Source organism: Telmatherina bonti, assembly GCF_933228915.1.
Source record: "Telmatherina bonti genome assembly, chromosome: 5".
Taxonomy (NCBI): Eukaryota; Metazoa; Chordata; class Actinopteri; order Atheriniformes; family Telmatherinidae; genus Telmatherina; species Telmatherina bonti.
This window is the reverse complement of record NC_136623.1, coordinates 21,620,249-21,643,066: the sequence shown is the minus strand read 5'-3', so window position 1 is coordinate 21,643,066 and position 22,818 is coordinate 21,620,249. Positions and strand designations below refer to the sequence as shown.

The 22,818-nt window shown below is 40.0% G+C and overlaps 2 protein-coding genes across 2 annotated transcripts; both read right to left on the bottom strand.

Moving 5' to 3' along the window:
• Window positions 1-452: 452 nt before the first annotated feature.
• On the bottom strand, window positions 453-12,832 carry tmem245 (transmembrane protein 245). Its single transcript, XM_079241228.1, has 17 exons — window positions 12,120-12,832; window positions 10,768-10,885; window positions 10,102-10,197; window positions 9,182-9,289; window positions 8,635-8,838; window positions 8,385-8,554; window positions 5,378-5,482; window positions 5,208-5,290; window positions 5,022-5,112; window positions 4,844-4,942; window positions 4,622-4,753; window positions 4,252-4,374; window positions 3,764-3,909; window positions 3,575-3,675; window positions 3,305-3,479; window positions 1,958-2,152; window positions 453-1,862 (listed from the first exon to the last, which is right to left on the bottom strand). The coding sequence occupies exons 1-17, from the start codon at window positions 12,717-12,719 to the stop codon at window positions 1,814-1,816; spliced, it is 2,595 nt and encodes an 864-aa protein (XP_079097354.1). The 5' UTR covers window positions 12,720-12,832; the 3' UTR covers window positions 453-1,813.
• Window positions 12,833-14,588: 1,756 nt separating this feature from the next.
• frrs1l (ferric-chelate reductase 1-like) lies at window positions 14,589-19,040 on the bottom strand (the record flags this gene model as incomplete). The annotated part of the gene is made up of 5 exons (XM_079240156.1): window positions 14,589-14,761; window positions 14,843-15,089; window positions 17,970-18,108; window positions 18,392-18,476; window positions 18,836-19,040. 5 exons carry the CDS (start codon window positions 19,038-19,040, stop codon window positions 14,589-14,591), a joined length of 849 nt encoding a protein of 282 aa, XP_079096282.1.
• Between the last annotated feature and the right edge of the window lie 3,778 nt (window positions 19,041-22,818).

The window sequence follows — 22,818 nt, the reverse complement described above, 5'->3', positions numbered from 1 at the left end:
AGCTGTGAATTAAATTCTGAATTTTCATTTTTCTGAAATTTTACAAGAACTTTCCAGTAGCAAAATCAGTGTCACTACTTTAACAGCAGCGGTTTGATCAGTGTGTGTTTTCTGAAAGGGTTCCTGTCTTCACTAGCAGCCACTCAGCAGGCAGCACACTGCCTCATGATCTTCATTCAGTCCATCTGTCCACAGCTTTACTGACAAAGTGACAATCTGTAAAACCTTCACAGAACAGATGACAGTCTGACTCGGCTCTTATCAACACAGAGAACGCCTTTCATTTCCGTTTATGTACACAGTTTGTTTTTATTTGTTATTAAATGATAATTCTTATAATCTGAAGCATCATTTGTTCATTGAAGACAACTTTTAAGTACCATGGAGAAGCTGGGGAGTCTTCAGAAAACATACCATATAGGAGTGAACACAACAAAAGTAATGCAGTTTAAATAATGTTTATTAAGTACATACCAGGTGTAAAAAAAAAACTACAGTAAAGTTAAACTCTGCACTCGTGTTCCAACCCAGTCCAACACGCTATCACCCTCAGATAGCTAACACAGTAGCCGTATGGTCAATATAAGGATTTCTCTACATACACAACCCATCCATGTTTTGTTTTTTTTCCACTTAAGCTAGCTAGCAAAAGTTAGCAAGTGATGCTAACTACTCTCTTTCCAGAAACGTATGCAGTGTCACATGAATGGATGAGGTGATTAGAAAATATAGACATTTCTAAACCTTCAACAAAATCATGTGACAGGGATGCTCATTGCATCCTTTCCAAAACATAAAAGTGCTCACAACGTGTTCCGAAGGTGCTCAGAGTGGAAATGTGCTTCAGTGGATCTGTGTGCTCAGATTCCATAAGCTTGGTTTTGAATGTGCTTAAAAAAAAACAACAAAAAAACTAGGTTTTAAATAAATAAGCAATGTAAAAACAGATTTTTCTCACTGGCTGCAGAGGCTCCCAGTCTGACCCACTAAAGCTGTCGCTGCCAGTGTGAACCAGTGTTTTATGAAGGGAGCAGCTTTTGCTTCGCGTCAACCATTAGGGTTCCAAAAATGAAACAGTGGTAACAAAACCGGGTTCAGGAGAGCAGGAGTGTGATCGTTAAAGCAAAGATCTAGTGTCAATAAGTCACAGCTACTGTTACCGAAAGGATAAAGTGAGGTTTTAACTTGTAAACAAGTTATATTTGGAATAAATAAAAACAGTCATCAACTTCTTCTCTCATACCTGATCTGACCTTTACAGCAAGAACACTTCAGTTCATCTTCCAAGACAAAAAAAACAAACCAAGCTGTCACAACAAACTGGTCGAGGCTCCTTGAGGAGAGAGGTAGGGAGTACAGAAACAGCACTTTAGCACAGACAGCCAAGGAGTGCAGGAATTACAAGGGGGCTCTGTCAATAAAATATATTATTTAACAACCACAAACTATGCAACCATATCAGGCATTTGTCAAAATGACTAAATAAATGTAGGCACTGACTTGATAGAGAGATGAGATCAGCATCAACATCTCTGCTGTACATAATCTTAAACCCAGCATGTTGTCATTGGTCCAGGTCAAGGATCAGGATTTCGGCTTGTTGAATGAAAGCAGCTGCTGCAGTACTGCTCAGACAAACCGCTCGCTGGTTAGCAAACATCACAACTTGCTATGCCGCCTTTGCTTCTTGGTCCAGGTTGACCCTGCAGAGCCAGGCACTGTTCAGAGGGGCTTCAGGAAAGGGAGGGCTTTCCCTGAACAATCAGCCAGTAGGAAGCCAGTTCATGCTCCAGTGGGACATGCCCCCCCATTTTCACTCACTGGTCTTCTTTAGGACAGAAGGAGTGGAGTCTGGGAAGGTCCTGATGACAGACAAGAGGACAATATATGGAACATCTCCCAGGATTTTAAAGATTATTTGGACATTTGTGATTCGGGTATTTTCGATGCTGTTTACCTCATGTCATGGACAGGCCAGTTTGGCTGCACTGGTGTAGGTGCGGTTGAACTGGGGCTCATCAGCATGGCACTATAGATATTTGCTGCCACCACCAGGATGCATAGAAGAATGGGCCCAATGATGGCCCCTTCCAGACCCAGATAGTACGCTCCACCTGCTACTGCCAGGCCGGTCAGATACGGGTGTCCACCGCTGAGACGGAGAGATAGGAAAGTGCTGAGGCAGTGGAATGATTTAGAAAAATATCTTTGCACTCCTGATTTCAGAGTTACCTTCAGCTTAAGAGGACTTCTACAGACTATCCAAATAGACTTTTTTGTTCGTGAAAAATTAAGAGTATAAATGTGATATGATAAAGAAGAAAGTACTGCTTACATTGACTTTTAAGCTTATTGAAATCTGCAGCACAGCCTGTAAATGTTGTATGATACGATGTTTGTCTTTTCTTTGCCCAGTGTGTGATCTAAACTAGAAATACCATTTCAATTCTTTTATTATTGTTGGGGAATTAATTCATTTCTTGACCTAATAGATGAAATTTTTAACACCACCTTGCTGCTTATCTGAAGTTGAATAATAACAAGCACTTTTCTGCATCTTTGCCAGGACAGTTTGCTGCCATGAATGGAACAGTGAATGCTTAAATACTCCATAAAGCTCAAAAGGACAAATCAAGAACATCTGTACATGAACTGAATTTCACAAGAAGGGACTCTTGCAGCAAGACTAGATCAAAGAATGGGAAAAGTAGAATAAAATTAATAATTTATCAAGTCCAGATCCCTGAAATCATTTGAAAACACTGAACATGAATAGTTGAAGTTGTTTTGTGCAACAAAAAAAAAAAAAAAAAACTTCTGCAAGACTGATCAAGAGTTACCAGAAATATAAAAATGCAATTTCTAATATTACAGACGCTGAAAACATGTTTTTTTTTTTGTAGTTTTACTAATAACTGATATGTAACATCAGATCATATTTTTTCATAAATACATGTTTAGGACTATTAAGAAAATCTGATGAGGTTTTGGGTCACATTTATACAGAAATACAGATATCAAACTTCCAAAAACTACAGTAGCTCTAATTCCTGAATAGATATACAACGTATGTATGCCCGGGTTGCTGTCAGCCGTCTGATACTGCCTTTTATTTGTCTATTTCAAGCAGCTATTTATGGAACTAAGTTATGCAAATAGAAAAAGTTTAAAAAAGGCTTCGCCGAAAGCAAAGTTTCACATTTGGATAGCAACCAGGTCTGAATGCATTATGTAAAAAAGCACATTTGGGGATTTACTGAAATCTGGTTCTCAAATGTGTCAGAGCTGCTACACACATACTTACCCTGATATATCAGAGTAGATGGCTGTATCCACGAAATATGTCGGCAGCAGATGGCAGACAAGCAGCAGCAGAGCCTTGGCACCTTCACCCTGTGCCAACCACAGGTCACACACTGCTGGCACTGCTGCCCAGTAGGTCCCAAGGAACGGCACAGCACCCAGGATGGCAGCCAGAGCTTCGGGTCGAGAGAGACGGACATAAAAAACATAATTCAACCATGAGTGCGACTTGGCAGCTACACACTTAACCTGTGTGAACACGCCGACTCACCAGAAGGAATGAAGACTATGTTGATGCCAAAGATGGTGTGAGTGAGCCAAGTGTAGAGTCCGTAGAAGCCCGCCATTTTTAGTGATGCGTCAAACACCCCTCTTTGAAACAACACATGCAAGGTCAGAAATAATCCCTTCCAGATGTGGCTGTATTTTTAGATTCTCCCGCTGTTGTGCGTGTATTCACCTGATGGCCTCTTCTACAGACTGGCCTACGATGTTGGAGGAGGGTCCAGGCTGCGAGAGAGGCGTCAGGCTGATCACCCATTTGACAGGTTTGTAGTATTCCCCACTGGAGCTCAGCAGGTAGAAGAGAGTGGTGAGGAAAATCACCTGGAAATGACAGGAACACAGAACAGGATGAATATATTTAAAACTATGTATTAAAAGCTACAAATTTATGAGATTTACGTTTGAAAAGTTCTTTTTAACAGCGTAATGACTAGAGTGAAAACCTGGTGAAAGTATATCAAGCTTTTGGATATGGTTTTGCTGATTCAGGATAAAGTCTATATCCATAATAAATGTATTAGGATATGATAAACTAAGCAGTGTATGGAATACACCATGAGTTTCTAATGGATTACAGTAGAACATGGGGAGACTGCTCTACATAATGCAGGCAGTAAATCAGAAGACGTGACGATGTGAGCTACTTTACGCAGTGTTTCATACCAAACTCAGTGCAAAGTTGAGCAGCGCGGTGCCGCTGTGGAACAACACAGTGAGGAGAGTGGTGGTGGTGGTGAAAAGGAGACCGACGTTCCTGCTCATCACCACCCACAGAGACTCCAGGATCTACAAAACACCACAAAGGTAAACATTTCAATCACAGGATACAGAAAAATAACCAAAACATTTTTGCCCAATCAATGTTGTGCTACTGAGCTGCATCCTAAATGTATTTTTGACAAATTATGTTAGATTTTATTTAAGTTCTCTTCAAATGAAGCGCCTACAAACCGGCCTGTGGCTATGAAACCATACAGTTATTCTAGAGAAGTGCATCCAAGTCCTCTTCATCACACAGCAAGCTTATACTTACAGACAGCAGAGTTTCGATATTTTCCTGCAGAAAGGAGGCAATGTCCTTCCAGTCCAGGATGTCCCCCAGCCAGCTGTTCTGCCTGTGAGCCATCATCTTGTGCCCACGGTGACGGCCCGAGTGGGTCACGTTCTGGAAATGTGTACATGGTGTTTTATGTACAAGTGAATAAAACTTACATTACAACTTAAGAAGACAGTTATCCTCTTAGTGCCATGTTACCTTCACGAACCAGGACTGGTATAGTCTGTCCCAAAGCTCCAAAACCTGCTTCTCAATCACTGCCGTTTGGTTCACCTTTTCTCCTAAAATTTTATGAAGCTGTACACAAAGGAAACATTAAGAATTTGTGGCGTTTCAAGCTGTCAAAGCTTGGTGTTTCCTGTGTACGCACGCTAACCTTCTGTGTTATCCACTCTCTCCCATGCTGGTAAACATTGGTAGCAGCTGAATTCAGAGCTTTCTGGATGACACGAGCTTCTGGAAGCAAACTGCGCAGCAACATGGGAGAGATAGGTGTATTTATGAAGAAAGGAGATGACTGAGTGTTTAAAATGAGAACAAAACAAAAAATAAACCATCTTACTTGGCCCATTCAGGATGGTTGGACACAGTCTCATTGATGAGGTTACTGGTTACTTCAACGATGTGAACACTTTCATGATGAACCTACAGAGATAGAAGGTACTGTTACATCCAGGTTTATGTTGCCGTGGTAACATCAAGGTGAAGCAGCTATCCAAGACAAACACTTGCCATTGCAGTGAGCAGCAGAGCCATTAGCAGGGTTCCTGTGACCAGGAGGAAAATGATGAAGATGCTGATGATTTTATCCAGCGAACGCTCCAACCAAATGATCATCTATATATATTGAGAGGATGGGAAGACAAAGACAGAAAAAAACCAGAGTAAAGGCACATTAATAAAACTCTGAAGGAGCTTAAAAAACACCATACACACTGATCTGACACATGGAGAAAATCTGTACCCTTCCCATGTGAAGAGGAGACTCTGGACTTAAATGATGTTCCCTTAAAAATGACGTCTTTGTTCTTTAATACCAGACATAAACAAACATCCCTGATCTTAGTAAGTATTAATCTTGGCAAGAGTACTAAAGACAGCATTTTCATTACAATAAAGAACAGAATTTTACTGAGCTGAGGATGGGAGGACATTATACCAACATAAAAGCTGTAAACACATAAAAAAAAAAATAATACAATTTAGAAAGTCATGGTTTTTTTCTTCCCCAAGAGGAATTTGAATGAACTAAATTGGGTCACAGGCAAAAATGACTGAAACTGCATACAGCAGTCAGGAGGAACTTGTGACTTTAGACCAAAGTCACCATTTCATAGTATTGTAGTGATCCAGACTGCCATGGCTGGAACCTGCTTACAGGTAAACATCACTCTGATTTCAATAAGATGATGCATCTTCTGACTGATGTGCAACAATTGGAACCTTTATTGCAGGAATTTATAAGTTCTTTCTAATCTGTACAATAGTCTTGTTTATTTACCCTTTTAAATCTCAGAGAACAACTTACTTTTTCTCCTCTAAATCTACAGATTTATGCTCTGTGAGGCTTTCCTAAAAGGTTACCGCCCCGTATCCCTGTATTAAGGCAATTTCAGTTGAATAATTTTGCTGGTGACAGTACGTGTTTTAAGTCTAGCTTCTCGATGCTACAGGCTGAACGGAAAGTTGAGAACAAGATTTACACTCCATGTGAACTCCAGTGTTAATGTCACAAAAGTAGTTAAGTTACTGAATGCAGCAAGTGACTGGAAGACATTATGGTAGGAAATGTCACCTGGCCATGAGACCACGCCTTCAGGCGTCAATATTACATGGAAGGTTGCATGATATGGAGGTCAGTACAACGGCAACTGTACTGCAGCTACACACTGCAATACAGTCCTTAAATGAGTGTACCATTGATAATTTCAGTGTTTTCCTTAGCGAAAACAATAATGTAGTCTTACCTTTCAGGAGGAGAATTATACACTGCAAACTGGCTGAAAATGGTTAAATCCAGTTAAAAAAATAGTCAATTAACAAAAAAATGGAAACACCACACATTTCCTGTCTGATTATGACATTGTTGAAGATGTAAGATTAGCAAGAATTAGCAGCAGTGTTTGCTCTAGTGGAGGTCTGACTGCCATTTCCAACTCAGAAAACATAAGATCAATAACAGCTTATGAATTAGTAACAGTTAGAAATCACATGTTTAATAAAAACAAATCACATCAGAAGAAATCATCTGAGAATTCAATCACTAGTGGTGAGACAAAAACAACTAGTTTTATAAGTCATGGCAACATTTTGATCAAGTATTAATGATCGCTAATTACAAAGAGAAAAAAAGTCTAAATAAATGAGTAATTAAAATAAAAGTTATAATTAACCAGCAGAACCAAAGTCCATTTATGCAAACTGAAGACATAAATGTGAGAATTTATTTTGAAAGAGGGTCGTAAAGGTAAGGAGCCTAAACACAGCAGGAGATACTGAAGCTTTTGGAAGACCGGTTTAACAGGTGTCCCAGCTGTTATCCAGATTTTATCGTACACCATGTCACATTAACGATCTGCGTTTCCATTGTTTTGTTCATGCCCACTCTCATAAATATAAAGACATCTTTACATCAGCTTTATAAAATGATATCTAAGAAACCACTCGACCCCGCCATTCTGGTCTGCTCTTCTCTGTTTATATCAGCAATCCCTCCATGCACCTCACACTCTCCCAAAAAGAAAAAGAAAAAACTGCCACATAGATTAAAGCAGGGAAGATGCAGGCAGGACAGAGGACTCAACGAGACCCTCCCCCTCCCGACTGTAACTTCCTGTAAAAATAAAAGCAGGAAGCAGGAAAGCAGAAAGAGGGCAGATGTTACGACAGCATGAGAGGAATATGACAGTAGATGGGTAGGAAAGCGCCAGTCCAAGCCACTACAAAGTGTGCTCATACACTCCCACGTGTAAATGGAGGTTATTCTTTATCCTTGTTTTCTCGCTTTCTCTCATACACAAACACTCATTACCTGCTTGTTAAGCCAATGCCAGAGCTTGGAGAGGAGACAAAGAGACATTGGGAAGATCATTATTGGGATGACCTAGGCATCAGTCATCACATGTACCCGTGCAACAAGAAAGCAACCAGGGTACAAGCAGTGAGGAGGGGGTCAGAAAGTAGCAGGCAGGGTCTCCTGTACAAGGGGTCGAGACTGGCCTTTCAACTGAATGGAAATCAGGATTACTGGAGAGAAATAACTGCATCCAACTTATAAAAAGTGTCAACTATAAGACCATAAATATGGTGAACAAAACCCCCAGCAGACAAAACATTTATCCTCAACGTGGGACTCGTCTGTTTGAGATCACAAGTGGTCCAGCGTACAGCCCTGTTTTTAGTACAAACTTCTCTGTGTTTAAGATTTCATTTTCAGACTATGCTCATGTTGTCTTTGTACTATTCTTTTACATGCATTTTAAATCATTTCCCAAGTGTTTGGAAATTGGGTTCAATACTTACTCTAATCTTTGAGAAGCAGGCAACCAGTACAATCATTTACTGGCCAGACATTCCTTATAGCCACTGGGGGCACTTTAGTGTGGACAGTATGAATAATCAAAAGATGTATCAGTGCAACACAACGTGTGTCTGCATGCAGGTGTGCAAAGTCAAAAGTAGAAGAAATAAGTATGCTGGTCGCAGCTGCAGCCGCTGGAAATCAGTCAAAGGCTTTTACCTTAGTGTCAATACGCAGCAAGAACTGAGCCAGGCCTTTGATTGGTCCAGGAAGTAAAGCCTCCTCGCGCTCACGTCCAAACCTCTCCAGCACCGTCCACCACGAACTCAGAGTGCGCTCTGCAAAGCTCTTCAGACCAAAGTGGACGACCAGTTTCTTCAGCACCCACACTAAGTCATATAAACAGAAATAACTACATTGATCTGAGCATATGTGTGCATGCGTGTACGATTGCACATGTTTGTGTTACCAGCCACGGGGATGGGCAGCAACTGCAGGATCCAGAGGTTAAGCCACACCTGTACCAGCACAATTGCCCAGACCAGCAGAATAAAGTAGATATCGCTGGCTCTGCGGGGGCTCTTCTCTGTCTGGAAGAGGCCTGTTGGTAAGGTGGAAGAGCCACGAAGGAACCCAGGAGTTGCAGGGAGAGGACCTACTGGTTTCATGCCATCTTAGAAGGGCGAGAAACACCAGACAGGAAGCAGAAATGAGGAAGAGAAGAAAGAACATAGTATGAACTTTTATAACCATTGTGGCGAAACAGTGCAGTCAAAGCGGAAGTGTCTGGGTTTGAACATCCTTTAATGGTTGCTTCTCAAGATAATGATGCATGTTTAAAGATAATGTACTCCTCTGTAAGAAAACACGCCCAAGACATTTCTTTACAATGATTTGGGTTTTAAAACAAAAAGTCATCAACCAAAATGTCAAATCTGCTTTTTCAGCACAAGAAAAACCCACAACATTTTCTCCATGTCATTTGTATTGAAAGCTGCTAAAGTGAGCTTCTTTACCTGTGGCATAGGTCTCTCTGGGCTCACTTTTTGGCTGAAGGTTGCTACAAGATATCGCCATGTAAATTGTGTTTGCGGCAAATGACAGCATCTGCCCTGGCAGCTCTCCTGAAGAGGTGAAACACAAAATAATGGTAGAACACACACAAGCACAAGGTGCAGAAAAGGTGCCACACACTCCTCAGTAGTGTTTGTGTGCATGTTTTCCTCAACACAAGTCAAACTGACCATGTAAAGTCACTTATAATTTAGGTAAAGCTGGGTTCAGACCACTGCAGCTACATGTAATTTATTCTGGCTGAACTTGAGAACTGGGGAAGCCTATTTAATTCTAATAAAAGCTATTTTAAGAAGAGTCATAAGGATCAGAGCAATTCAATTCTTATTGTAAGTATTTGAAAGTTAATTTGATCCACTTAACATTGAAAGAATATATAATTTGACATTACTAGGAAAGTTTAAGTGAGTTGTTTTGGGGTTTTTTTAAGAATTTATTTCAAACTAAAAAAAAAAAACAAAGTTTAAAACAGAACAAATAGTCATTACAACAAACAAAACAAGCTTCTTAAGTTCGAAAAGGGTCTTGGAAGAAGTTGAACACCTATCTAGTCCAAAACCCCCTCATAAATAATACCCTGACTTTAAACAGGCTCTCTGAGAATTAATTGACATTATATTACATTACAATAAAACTTAAACAATACTACACACAATAAATCATAATATACAATATACATTCATTTAAATCTATATTTGCCTCAGAACTTTTAAGTATCTCATCTTTTATCATTTGTTTAAATTTTCCTATTGACTGACATGTTTTTATTTCTTCACTAGATTAAATCTATACAGTATATAAACCCAGTTGGGGAAACAGTTTTTGTGTTGCATGTAAAAATGCATGCGTGCACAAACGTCACCTCTGCCAGGGACAGGTGGTTTCTCTTGGGAGCCCACGATGAGGAGGATTACCACCATCACAAATATGGGCACTCTCCACGAGCCCGTCAGAGACACTAAAAACAGATTTGCACATCAGTTAGAACATCGTCTTCCTGTGATGTAGAGAAACCTATTGTTCATACATTGTTCATTACAGCACCAGCTATCATCTCACTAGAAATGCTACTTTGTCCTGTTGCCAAGCTGAAGCACATTTCTCAAAGTGTTTTGACTCAAAATGTCGCCTACCAGACACATAAAGACTGTCGACCTCTCTTTAAAAATGTTTCTTCCTTGCTTTTCCCGTGAACTAAAGTCCCATTAAAACAGCAACAGTCACTTTTAACATTTACATGCATGAAGGTCAACGTGTTTTTTCAGCATGTCTCAAGTGTGCTAAAAATACTGCTGACTTCCTCATCTTACAATGTACCATAGCTCTGCATGTGTTCTGTCCAACAGACATGCAGGGACAGAACTTTCTCTTCACTTCTTCACAGTTTTTTTACTTTTCCATTGCAGGCTCAGTTTCTGCAGCCTCCGTTCAGGCAAGCAAAGTCAGAAAGAAGATCTACCCAGTGGTAAAAAGGCAGTTTGCATGAGAAGTATGAGAAAATATGTCTGAACATGTTTTCCAGGCTCACCCAAGTAGAAGAGCAGGACAGCCCAGACAGGAAGGGCTAAAACCGTCAGGTAGCGCTCAGTCTGAGGACTCCACTTGAGACAAACTGCCAGCAAGTAGCCAAACACGGCAGTACCCACCTGAGAAGAAACAAATTCACAACTTCTTGGCTCTTAGAAAGTGAAAGTGAGCAGCAGTCTGTTTGTTGCTCTTCAGGAATTTTCAGAGAGAACAATAATTTTTCTGGCAAACAGAGTTAGTTTATTTCTAAGTAAGTGATTTTCATAACAGTAAAGTTAAAAACCAAAGATCTCTTGTCTAAATCTGGAAAGTTTTTAGTGTATTTTCTCAAACTGATTTATATTTTAAAATCTTTTAAAAGCCTTGAAGGGAATTATCAACAAATAATCTATTGCTGTTTAGCACTACAATTTGAAATTGGATGTTGAAGCCAGTAAACAATTTGTCACGAAGATCTCAGCCAGTTTCACTTCACACAAAGACATCTTTAAATGTAATGCAATATGGTGTTCTCCCTCCTATTTATGAACCATGGGAGTGTGTGAGTCTTACACTCCTTTTAGAACAAGCACATGTGGTCTAATGAAGATCATATAATGTCATTTGGATTTGGCCAAAGAAAAGAGGATTTCAGTGCCCTGGAGCTGTTCTGGAATAATAAGACATTGATCGACCAGCCATTGGAAAAGCAGAAAATTAAATCAACTCACATGCAAGTTAAGTAACATTCCAAGAAACATATTTTCTGCATTGAGGTTAACTGAATTAACTTTTTATTAGGAGGTTGCAAGATAACACAATGAAGTTTGCTGCTCTAAATCCGTCTGCAGAGATTTTCGCTGGAGATAGTTTTGGAATTACTTATCTACTTAATTTATAGAATTTCCCTTTGGGGATTAATAAAGTATTTTTCCTTTCATTTCATTACATTACATTTTAATCACACAATTGTGATGTTATTGCATTATCATTATTATCGTGAGATTTTCAGTCATAATTATAATTAAGAAAAGTCTAATATCAAAACGTAATGACTAACATTTAATCAGCAAAAATTTACACAGCAATAACAAAAATAATTTATCATATTTGTGGCTTGCTGTTGATTAAATAAACAATCAGTTAGTTATTAGTGTTTTTACTTCAATGGCTGTGGATGGCAGCTAACTTTTCATTAATAATTTTTGGTTTGTTTGTTTGTTTTGAATTAAATTTCCATTCAGCATAAGCGACGTGTATGAGGGATTTATACGAGCAATGGTCCAGCTGACCTCAGCCACCCAGACTGACAGAGGGTCTTTTTACTCCTGAGAAGAGAGGTGTACTTGGTGGACTATGTCCACTTTCACTCACCCACGCAACGTGGAAGCAGTCCAGCACGAGTCCGATGACCCAACAGACGTGCTCGAGAATCACCTGCATGCCGATGACACTCCAAAACAGGTAAAGGAAGTAAACCAGCGGCGCTCCGGCCCCAATCACCAGAAGCACCGTGAGCCTCTCCAGCACCAGCTTGCCCATAGTCTCGACCCCGTAGTTGACACACCACACTGGGACTAGCAGCGTCCCGACCACGATAGGTGTCCCGGTGTCCTGCAGTCCGCTGAGCCACGAACGGCCGAGACGGGCCAGGGAGTATTTAAAAGGGTGGAGGAAGGTTCCGCAGAGCACTGCCCAGAGCAGCGGGCGGAGGAAGGCCTCCAGGATGAAGTAAACCAGGACGGCTGCCCCGCAGCAGATAGCCACGAAGATAATCGCTCCAGTGTTGTAGAAGGCCTGTTTGATGTTTTTGTCGAATTTGAGGGATGACGGGTGGGTTAGCAGCTGGCTCATCATCTCGACGGCTGGCTGGACGCTCTCGGGGAAAGAAACGGAGTGAGGCCGCTCTTTACGAGGGCTCTCCGCGGGAGAGAAGACGGCAGGCTCCGGCGCCGAGTCCTCCTCATCTGCCATGTTCCCACTTCGGTTCCGGTAGTCTTCCAAAGGTTCCACCGCGTGAGGGAGGAAAACATATGACGTAGCAGTACGTAACTGCTGAAGGGCACCATGGGAAATGTAGTGGAAAAGAGGGGGAAAAAAGTGAGGCGCACACTTCCGGTATTTATCAATGGAGTAATTTATTCACTCCTTCATTTACTTACTCAATAATTTTGTATCTCTCTTTGAATAGTTCTCCCATATTTACTCTGCTATTGAACAACTTAATTATAAATGTTTGCATGAAAACTAGACAGATTTAGGTGATATTAAAATAAAAGAAGTTTTGTGTTCTGGTCAGAACATTAGCCTTTTTTTCCCCCTGCTACCTGGTTTTAATGTAGGAACTAAAAGTGACATGATGTGCTCCTCTAATTTACCTTTAAAATAGCCAACATATATTTTTATATCTATTTCAGGTGTAGTGTTATATTTGGCAGGGTCTTTAGGAATTTCTGTACTATACTTTAAATATTCGTGGAACATTCCCGTTATATTCCCGTTATCATCATGCACACATCTCCATACTATGATGTCTCCTCAGTTTCATGCCAAATTACGCTGGGCCCCCTTTAAGCAATGCAAATTGTTACTGATCTCATCTGACAAAAGAATTGTATAGAATTTTTCTGCTCAAGTTTAACTATGCAAAGATAAAGTAACAGCTGTTTTCTCAGAGGTACAGTGTTTTTAAAAGACCTGTCTCAAAAACTTCAGTTTGGGATGGGCCAAAGTTTGTGTGTTTGTTCTTTCTTTCTTTGCTTGGTACAAGTAGAATACTGCCCATGGTTTTATTCAACAAGAAAGGTCGCTATTAGTCTGTCATAAGGAAAACTACTCCACAAGTTAATGTTGTTGAGAGGTGTGCACTATGAGTTATTAGTCATTTGATACTGTGCAGAGGCCTGACATGCAACACTGATAAGATCAAGGGCCTGATCTAATTGTCAACTATAACCATAAATAATAGGAAAGTACTTTTAAAAAGCTTTTATAGACCTATACTGTTTAAGTAACAAGCAATCTGTTAGTTCATAGGATGATTGTGTATTACAGCTGTGCATTACTGTATCTTTGTATTGTTACAGTAAGAGACTACCTCAGGCAATTTAATATATTCCACCATCTTTAATACAGAATAAAATGCAACAATAACAATCTGGGAAAAATAGTCAGTGTCTAAGCAAAGTGTTTTTTTATTCCACACTTTGCTTCTACTCAGTGTTATTGCTTGTGTTGGCAATGGAAACTCATCGATCAGTCGTTCTCAGTTTGTTAGATGCAGTCACAGTGCTACATTGCTGAGATAGTCAAGCCATAGTTGGGGGTAGGAAGATACGATGGCAGATATTCACATAAACTTAGCAGGATACAGATATAGGAAGTGTGCGTGTGAGCTCTTTTATTTTCTTTTGTCCTCAGAAAACCTTTGTGTTTCAGCCAAGTTCACTGTGAAGCACCAGTGGACAGCAGGTTTCTGAACTAATTCCCAGATTTACTGGTGCATGCAGTGTTTCAAAGACTTGGGAGATTTATTCATTGGCATGTGTAAACACTGTATTTTAAACCAATGGAGGCTATCATAAATACTGAAAATAACAGGCCCATTTTCATCTAATGCTACTCTTTTATAAGACTGCTATAATATTGGTTTAGTAATTTTTCAAGTTCATCTTGTGAATAATGCACATATATTCTATCATCTTTTATATATCTAACAGAGTCTCTGTGCAAAGTGCACACTTAAATGTGGCATCAGATAGACATGGCAACCTTTTTTTTTTTATTGCTGCTTCATCCTGCCTTTACTCTCTTCTTCTCCCTTCAGTCATCCGCTGTGGTTCATCATGGCGTTCCCATGAGGAGATAGAAAGTGAGCGCTACTATGAGCAGTAAGCAGAGGGGAGAGTTGAAGGTCTGATAGGCTGTGCAAGGCATGAAGATGTCATCATATTTATAGATGCTGATCATGCGGTCGCTGACTGGAGGACTGTCGATGTCATGCCTTGTGATGGAACCTGTTAGTAAATAGCAGTCAATTTGTCAAGAAGGAGCATAAGCAAAGCTGTTCGTCTTCTTACGTATGCTTGCATACTCACCTTGAATTGCTGGTCCCCATGCAAAAAGGTAATACCATGACAGATGTAGGTCCACCAGAGTTTCTTCTCTGGGGACGTATAATGGCCTCTTGAACCGACAGGTGACCCGGTTGTTCTCAAAAATGCCTTCTTCATCTCTGGCCGGGTTCCTCTTGATCTCCTTGGCCCATTGGCCAACGTTGTAGAAGTGATGAATCCGCACACGCCCGTTATCATCATGCACACATCCCATTACATCGTCTCCTCCCTAAAGCAGCAAGGATGATTCATAGTTAGCTTAATTTAAAAAACTTACATTCTGATACAGTAGATGCTAAACATGAAGACGGTGATCAGTAATTCATTTGTTCATGCAGAAGCCCCAACGTTTTGCACCATACACTGTCACATATGATGAGATAATGGATGAGTGACATAAAAATAAACTAACTCAAAAACACCTTCATAAAGCCTTTTTTTGTTGTTGTTCTGATTTTAATGTCATATTTTAGACCAGTAGTGACATAAAACCAGTGTATCTGCATCACATTTCCATTTTATATGGTACTGAATCATGAACATCATAGTTAGGAAATGCACACTATCATCCATGATTACTGATCACATTTCTTTTATGCATTTCTTCCAATGATTTAAATGCAGACATCCCTCTAAATTAGTTTTAAACTTAATCCATCAGAGCACACCTGAGTTAAGATTTTTGATAGTGACTGGGACCTTTACTGATTCAGAGATAGAATTAAAAAAAAAGAACAGGAGTCGATTCCCCTGTGATTAAAAGAACACAGTACTCTGTGTGGGGATTTCAGTAACGGACATTACTGACTGATCCAATAATAATCATAATCATAATATCATATTATTTATTTATTTTTTTGTTGTTGTTCTTTTTATTATTTGTTTTTATGGCACTTAATTAACTCAAATATGCTTTACAAAATAGAATATAGGAGAATATGAGAAGAAACTAATACAAATGTTGACTAAACTGAGATCACTTTATAACAAAGCAAAGGTCCAACAGATAAACGACTCAAATAAAGATGAAATAAAATGTTTTGTAACAAAAGCAGAGTGAAACATTGTACGTTTTTAGTCGGGTTGTGAAGGTAGCTGGGTCTGTAGTGTCTCGGATAGATCGTGGGAGAGTTCCAAAGAGTTGTGGCAACAATTAAAAGTAACTCAGATGTTCCAGCAGGGGGATAAAGGTGACAGAGTGGAGTTACCAAATGAGAGGTGGAATCTTTGACTGTACAGGTGAGGATATTTGGTCAAATTATGAGATCGTCAGACTTATTGGAGTTAAGTTTGAGAAAATTACTGTGTAGAGACTAATATTAGAAAGACAGATTGAAAGGGTAGCATGGGTCTGAGGGTTTGGTGCATATGTATATAGGTTAATATCACAGCATAGCAATGGAAACAGAGACCATGGTGAGACTTGATCACACCAAGCACAAGAAGGTAGAGGATAAAGAGGAGAGGATCAAGCACTGAGCTTTGGGGGACACCACAATAGAGAAGGAGCAGATATATGCTGAAAGTTATTGATATTGTCAGGATTGGAGTTGGAAATGGGAGTGATAACAGCCAGTTTGAGAGGATGAGGGACAGTGGTAGTAAGGGAGGAGTTTTATCACTTAGTGATAAGTGGAGAGATGGTGGGGAGGCGCTGTTTAACAGGGGAGGCTGGGATGGGGAGCAGGGAGATTTCATAGTGACTGATTTTGGCTAAATCAGCAAGGGAGATGGGTTAAGTTACAGGTGGAATTGATTTTTGATTGTAAGACTGAGAGGAAGGAATTGCATTTGTCAGCGGTGAATGAGTTGGAAGTGTAATCACTGGAATTAAGTTTATTAATAGTGGAAAAGAGAACTTCATGGTTGTTGGAGATAGTATGGGTAAGGTTTGAGTAATAGGTGGAGCAAAACTGCCAATTTGTTATTCTCAACCATTTCTTTTCTAGAATCTTACTTCTACAACATGTGATGCTTTTACAGTTTGTGAACACAACACTGCACTGCAGTGGTGCTACTCTAAAGAACATAAAACAACAGTTCAGCACACCTCAGTGGAAAGGTGTCACAGATTATTTGTGTCCCTAAAGTTTAATTCCTCTTTGATACTCATCTTTCAGAAGCAGCATCTTCTCACATGTGCCAAATCCATATTTCATCCTTCCTACTGTCTGGTTTTTGTTCCATCCACAAGCTTACACCTCTTTATCTTTGCGACTTACTGAGCCCTGACCAGCCCAGTAGAACTCCGCTCTCCTCCGAACAACACCTACTGGTGGTCCCATGGTCCAGGTGGAACCAGTGGGGTGATCTTGCCTTTGTTGTAGGGCCAATACCTGGAACTCTCCACCCCTGGAGTTACGCTCCATCAGAGACCTGCCGCTGCTTAAAGCCAGGCTAAAGACTCACTTCAGATCTCTGACAATTGTGGAGTGAAGTGAGATGTATAATTTATAGGTGTACTGTGTTTTTATTCTTGTTTTCATCTCTGTCCAGCATTTTGTTCAGCTGTGGTTGTAGCAAAGTAAGTAAGTAGGTAAGTAAAGGTTTATTTATATAGCACCTTTCAAGATAAAAAATAAAAAAGCACTTCACAACAAAACACAAAAACATTAAAACAACATTAAAAAAAACCATCAAGAGAGAACATAAAAACAAACAAAACTAAGTAGTTTTATTTGTTTAAGTTCTTTATAAAAAAAAAAAAAAAAAAAAAAAACTTGACTGACTGACTGATATCAGTGTGGATGTAAACTATAAGCATTACAACCAGTTATTTATTACATCAGATCATTTAATATGTAGGATTGAGGGGCACAGAAAAAAAGCAAGGAATAAATACGTATGTATCTGCCTTTAAGGGCCACATCACCCATGTTAGCTGCTTTTATAATCAAATCATATTAAAAAAAATGAGTGTAAAAATTGTTAATTATGCTGTTTATTCTGGAAGCCTCACATGTTTCATCATTTATCCAGTACCATCTTTCAAAGCATCTGAGTTCAACTGATCATTTGGAAACAAAATCTTAGAAATATGTGTTATCTCTTCTATGCCACAGAGCTGTTCTAACTGTATCATCGTGCAAAGAATTTGAGTAATACTGACCATTTTCTTGTCAGAGGAGAAACCAACAGCCACCCAGCCGTCTGTGTCTGCACTCATCTCAAACTCCACATCTGTCCCAATGCGACGATAACTCAGAAAGTACTCGCATGTCTCTGCATCACACCCTGGTTTCCCATACCTGGACATGCACACGCATGGTAATAATAAACTTATAAGGCACTAGACACGTCTACTTAGAAAATGTGTAGGTAACTTTATATTAGCACCAGTTAAACCATGGGCACTGTCTGAATAAATTTAATCCAGTTTTAGGGAACAAAAAAAAATCTGTGGAGAATTCCTGAGTTTAGCAGCAGCTGTCTGTAGTTATGCCACAGCGTGGAAGATAACTGAGAATGTGGGTGCACATGAGCCCTGTTTACAGAAAGACATGAGTGGCAATTGTGGATTGTGTTTCTAACCGTATGCAGCCTTTGGTTACTCCGCAGTCGCTGACTTTGATCTTGGCAAAAGGATCAACTGGTGGGGCAGTGGGGAATGGATAACCTGCAAGAGGCAAAATCAGTCATTCTGCTGGTTCCACACAAAACAGCTGATGGCAGATTTCAGCTAAGGGCCAACTAAGGAGAAGCCATCTGCCATGTGTGTGTATGTGTGTGAGAGAGGAGGAAGGGGGTGGGCAGCAACCAGCAGGGAGCTGGCCTGGGTGCTGAAAGGGCTCCTACATAAGAGACAGGTTGGATGTAACAGTTGCAGCAGCTTATCTTCTGCCAAGAGATTCTTTTTGATTTTCTCTTCACTGCTGAGCCTTCAGTGCAGCATGTTGTTTGTTTATCTTTACGTGAATGCAATGTAAACAAAGATCACTTACTCTGAATGTCCTATGAAGTGATCCACATACTTACCGTCATCAGACAGATATCTGGATTCAAGGAACTCAGAGGCAAAGGTGCTGTAGGAGTCCTTGTGATGCTCCTGATGGCCCGGCTCCCCATGCTCTCCGTGGCCGGTCCGGAGCGCTCCTTCATCGGTGGGGCTCGGCGCGACTCTCCACCATCCACTCTGAATGAGCAGCACTGACAAATGCACGAGCCTCCGCGCGAAAATCATGGCAAATAATGAACCAAGCAGCTGTGAAGACGACTAGAGAGAAAGAGATTGGTGCTGGATCCACATTGTTGTTTGTATTTCTGGTTCTTGGCAGGGATCCATTGCAGATTCACAAAATCATCACCGCATCCGTGTTGGTGTGATCGCAGGGATGCGAGGGGATGCTGAGCCGCTCGCGGTGTGATGACGAGGCTAATCCGACTCTAAATTACCCGGATTTGTTATTTTGACTTCTAATACAGAAGCACATCCATAATCCACCACAAAACCAGAAACTGGATGCCTGGATGAGGTAATTAATTTCTACACATTTCTAAATTGGACGAATGGTTTCGCCCAGTCGCCCTCTCCTCTCCGTTCCCAGTCAATCACCATACCGTCCAATCAGCATGCGCAACGTGCTCTTATCAGAACCGATCAATTGGAGACTTGTTTTCATCCGTCCTCCTGCAGACTAGACCGCAGTGATGTGAAAAGTAGGTTCTGTTTGAGTTTAGAATGAGATCGATATTATGAAGACAGATACCAGTATTCTTTATCTCTTTCTCCACACATCCACCCCAAAAATATAGAATTTAAAATGTAGGCCGATACTGGGTCATCATAGTGGGTCTAAATACTCCCATCAGCTTATAAAATATCCATAAGAGTCCTCAGGTGTCATTTTTATAGTTTTAATCAGTTCTATAGATTTTTTTAAAGAAAGGAAGAATGAAAGAATCACTAGAATCCAGTTAGACTTAGTGCAAATTATATAAATGGTTAGATATTACGTTATTCTACATTCTTCTATCTATTGTAATATATTTTTCTGCCACATGGTGGCGACATTACTCTACAGTTTAAATTTGACTCAGCAGCTTCCATCAGAACTGTTGTCAGGATGAATAAAACCTGCAAAACAAAAATAATTTACATCCAAACATTTCCATGCTCGGAAAAAAATTTGTGAATCTGTTTTACATGTAACCATTAAATAAGTAAAATCATTTCAACATTAAAAGAATTACAAATGTACTTTACTTACTGAGGAATATAAAGGTGACATTTCTGTCTCCGTATTGTTCTTCCTCAGATATTTCATGAATAAGTTCATGTAGTTTACACTAAAGAATTGTAACTATGCTGTTTACTTATTATAATAAAACATAAATGTAATCTATAAAATGATCATTTTGAAATAAAGTCTTTGTTGAGTTGCGGCTTTACTAGAGAAATAAAGATTGCAGATTGCTGTTAAATAACAAAAATCTGCTTAACTACACAATGTAAAAAGTTAGTTTAATAATTTGACGTTCTGGATTATGATAAAAATCAATTAAACTGGGGACTTTTTTTTTCTATTTTGCAGGAACCAGGTGAGGTTCACACAAATACGACAAAGAAACTGCTGTTCATTGGTGTATCCTGCAGGTGATGCTGATGCTTCACTTTATGAAGGATAAAGGCAGCAGTGACTCTCAGAGAGTTCTGACTACCACCCATAATCATTAAAATAAACAAACGCACGGCCAGGCAGCATTAATGATAAACAAAAACTTGCTAGAATATCAATGCAAAGTGGCATCAGTAATTTAAGTACCAATAAGAACTATACCTGTCTGCATGTATGTATGTGCCCAGTCCTATCTCTCATTTCATACTGGGCGCACGTCTGTAGAGCGACACTTGTGTGTAAAGCAGACGAGTCAAAATATGTGTGTGCACATACAAGAGTGTGTGTGACCTTTAACCTTTATACTCTTCACACAGCCTCTCTGTGCAGACACAAATCAACCTGATCAATTGCCTCTCTTGGTCTCGATCCACCCAATTATCCCGTGTTTATCCTCTTATTATTTCCACCAGCCCTCTCTCTCTCCGCACCAATTACCATTCCGTGTAGGGGACAATGCTGGCTGGGTAATGAGGGACTCTGGGCGTACCAATCTTAGCTTAATAGCCTTAAAGGGCCACTCATTATTACAAACACTCACTCTGTCTCTCTCTCGCACACACACTCACATACCCACACACATCTGTCCCCGTACATCATGCCACAGACGGAGAAAGATGGAGTGACAGAAAGAGAGAATGAGAGAGAGATGGGGTGGAAGCAGTGGGTGAGAGAGCAAGAATGAGAGAAGACAAGAAGCTGGTGTGTGTGTGTGTGTGTGTGTGTGTGTGTGCGTGGCGTCGAGTGGGGGGTGGGTGGGGGCATCTGGTAAATGTCATTGGTGTGTCTCCTGGGCCTGAGAGACGAGTTAGTGACAGCAGGACAATGGCTGCTGGATCCATTGAGAAACACAGCTGCTGTGACTGCATGCTTGAATCTGTCATCCGCTTGGCCATCAAGTAGCACATGTAAAGGCACAGCTTAACACGTATGCAACGCACACGCATGGAAAAATGTATGTCTGTTCCCTCATGCAGTTGTGCTTTGCAAATACACAAGGTAAGTCCTGGATGTTCTGGGGGATCAGCAGCAATGTGGATGGCTTAGTCAGAACTGTCAGTCAATAAGAGCTCCTGTAGACTGAGAACTGGGCAAAGAGTACGGAGCTCCTGCCCCGACACGTCTTCTTCTCTTCCCTCTGTCAAACTACTGCACAAATCAATGGACCAAACCAACACAAAAGAATTTTATGTTCACGTTGCCTAAGGCTGAGATCATGAAAAGGATATTCAAAAGATACATGTGCCAGTAAGAAACATGTGTTTATCCTTCAGTCTTCCCTGTTAAGTTGCTGCTTTTTTTTCTCTCACATAATCATTTATAGAATTAAGCATCTAATTTACCCGAAATATTCCAAGATATATGGTAAGTTAAATGTATAAACTACGTATAAAATTGGTTAAAAAAAAAAAAAAAAATTAAAATATCACAAACTGTCTTTTAATGCTAAAGACGAGAAGATGTGAAGAGATTCCCTTACCTATCGGTGAAACGTTCCTTCTCAACATACAAGTGAAAAGATTATTGGATTTGAAAATGACAAGAATATCATTTTTAACTACAATGTGCCAAAAAGGGGCGGTTCCAAAAGGCTTTCAAAAGCCAACATCTGTGATGCTTTCGAGAAAACCCCCCCCCAAAAAACTCACTTTTTTCAATCTTTCATGAAAGACCGACCTTCAGTTTCCATCTACTCTTTTAAGTGATTGTAAAGTTAACTACCATGTTGTCTCCGTTTAGGGGTTTGGTCCATAAATAAATTTGGCTGAGCACTCCTTTATCCTACAAGTACCTCTGGGAAGAAGTTGCAGAAAAACGCATCTAGTGGCAATCTGTCATGATAAAGGAATGATTAGCTGAGTGATCTGATTGGCTGACACATGCATTGTGAGCTGAAAATGTCATTTTCTTTAACGTTCTCCTGCAAGCATTTTCAAAATTTGATAAGTGAAATTAAGACATCCCATTGAAGCTTCACAAAACCTGAATTTCTGAAATGTATTTTCTGCATCGCAAGCTTAATGATGCATGAAACAGAAACAGCAACAACAGCAAATATTTTTTATAAGGAATTGTTGGAAACCATCATAACTTCATCATTTTCTATCAATTGCACTTGTAACAAAGTATTTGTATTAAAAGATTAACCAGAATTTTTCTTTTCCTTCTGGTTTTTTTTCTGTTTTTTTTTTCCTGGGTTTGCTAAGCATCTATCTACCGCCCAGTTCCTCTACTCTCTTACTCTTTGGACGCTCATACTTTGTGTTGCAGAATTGCAGAAATCATTGTACATTTTCTACAGTTGCAGAGGAAAAACTGCAGATTTATCTCATTTTGGCATCT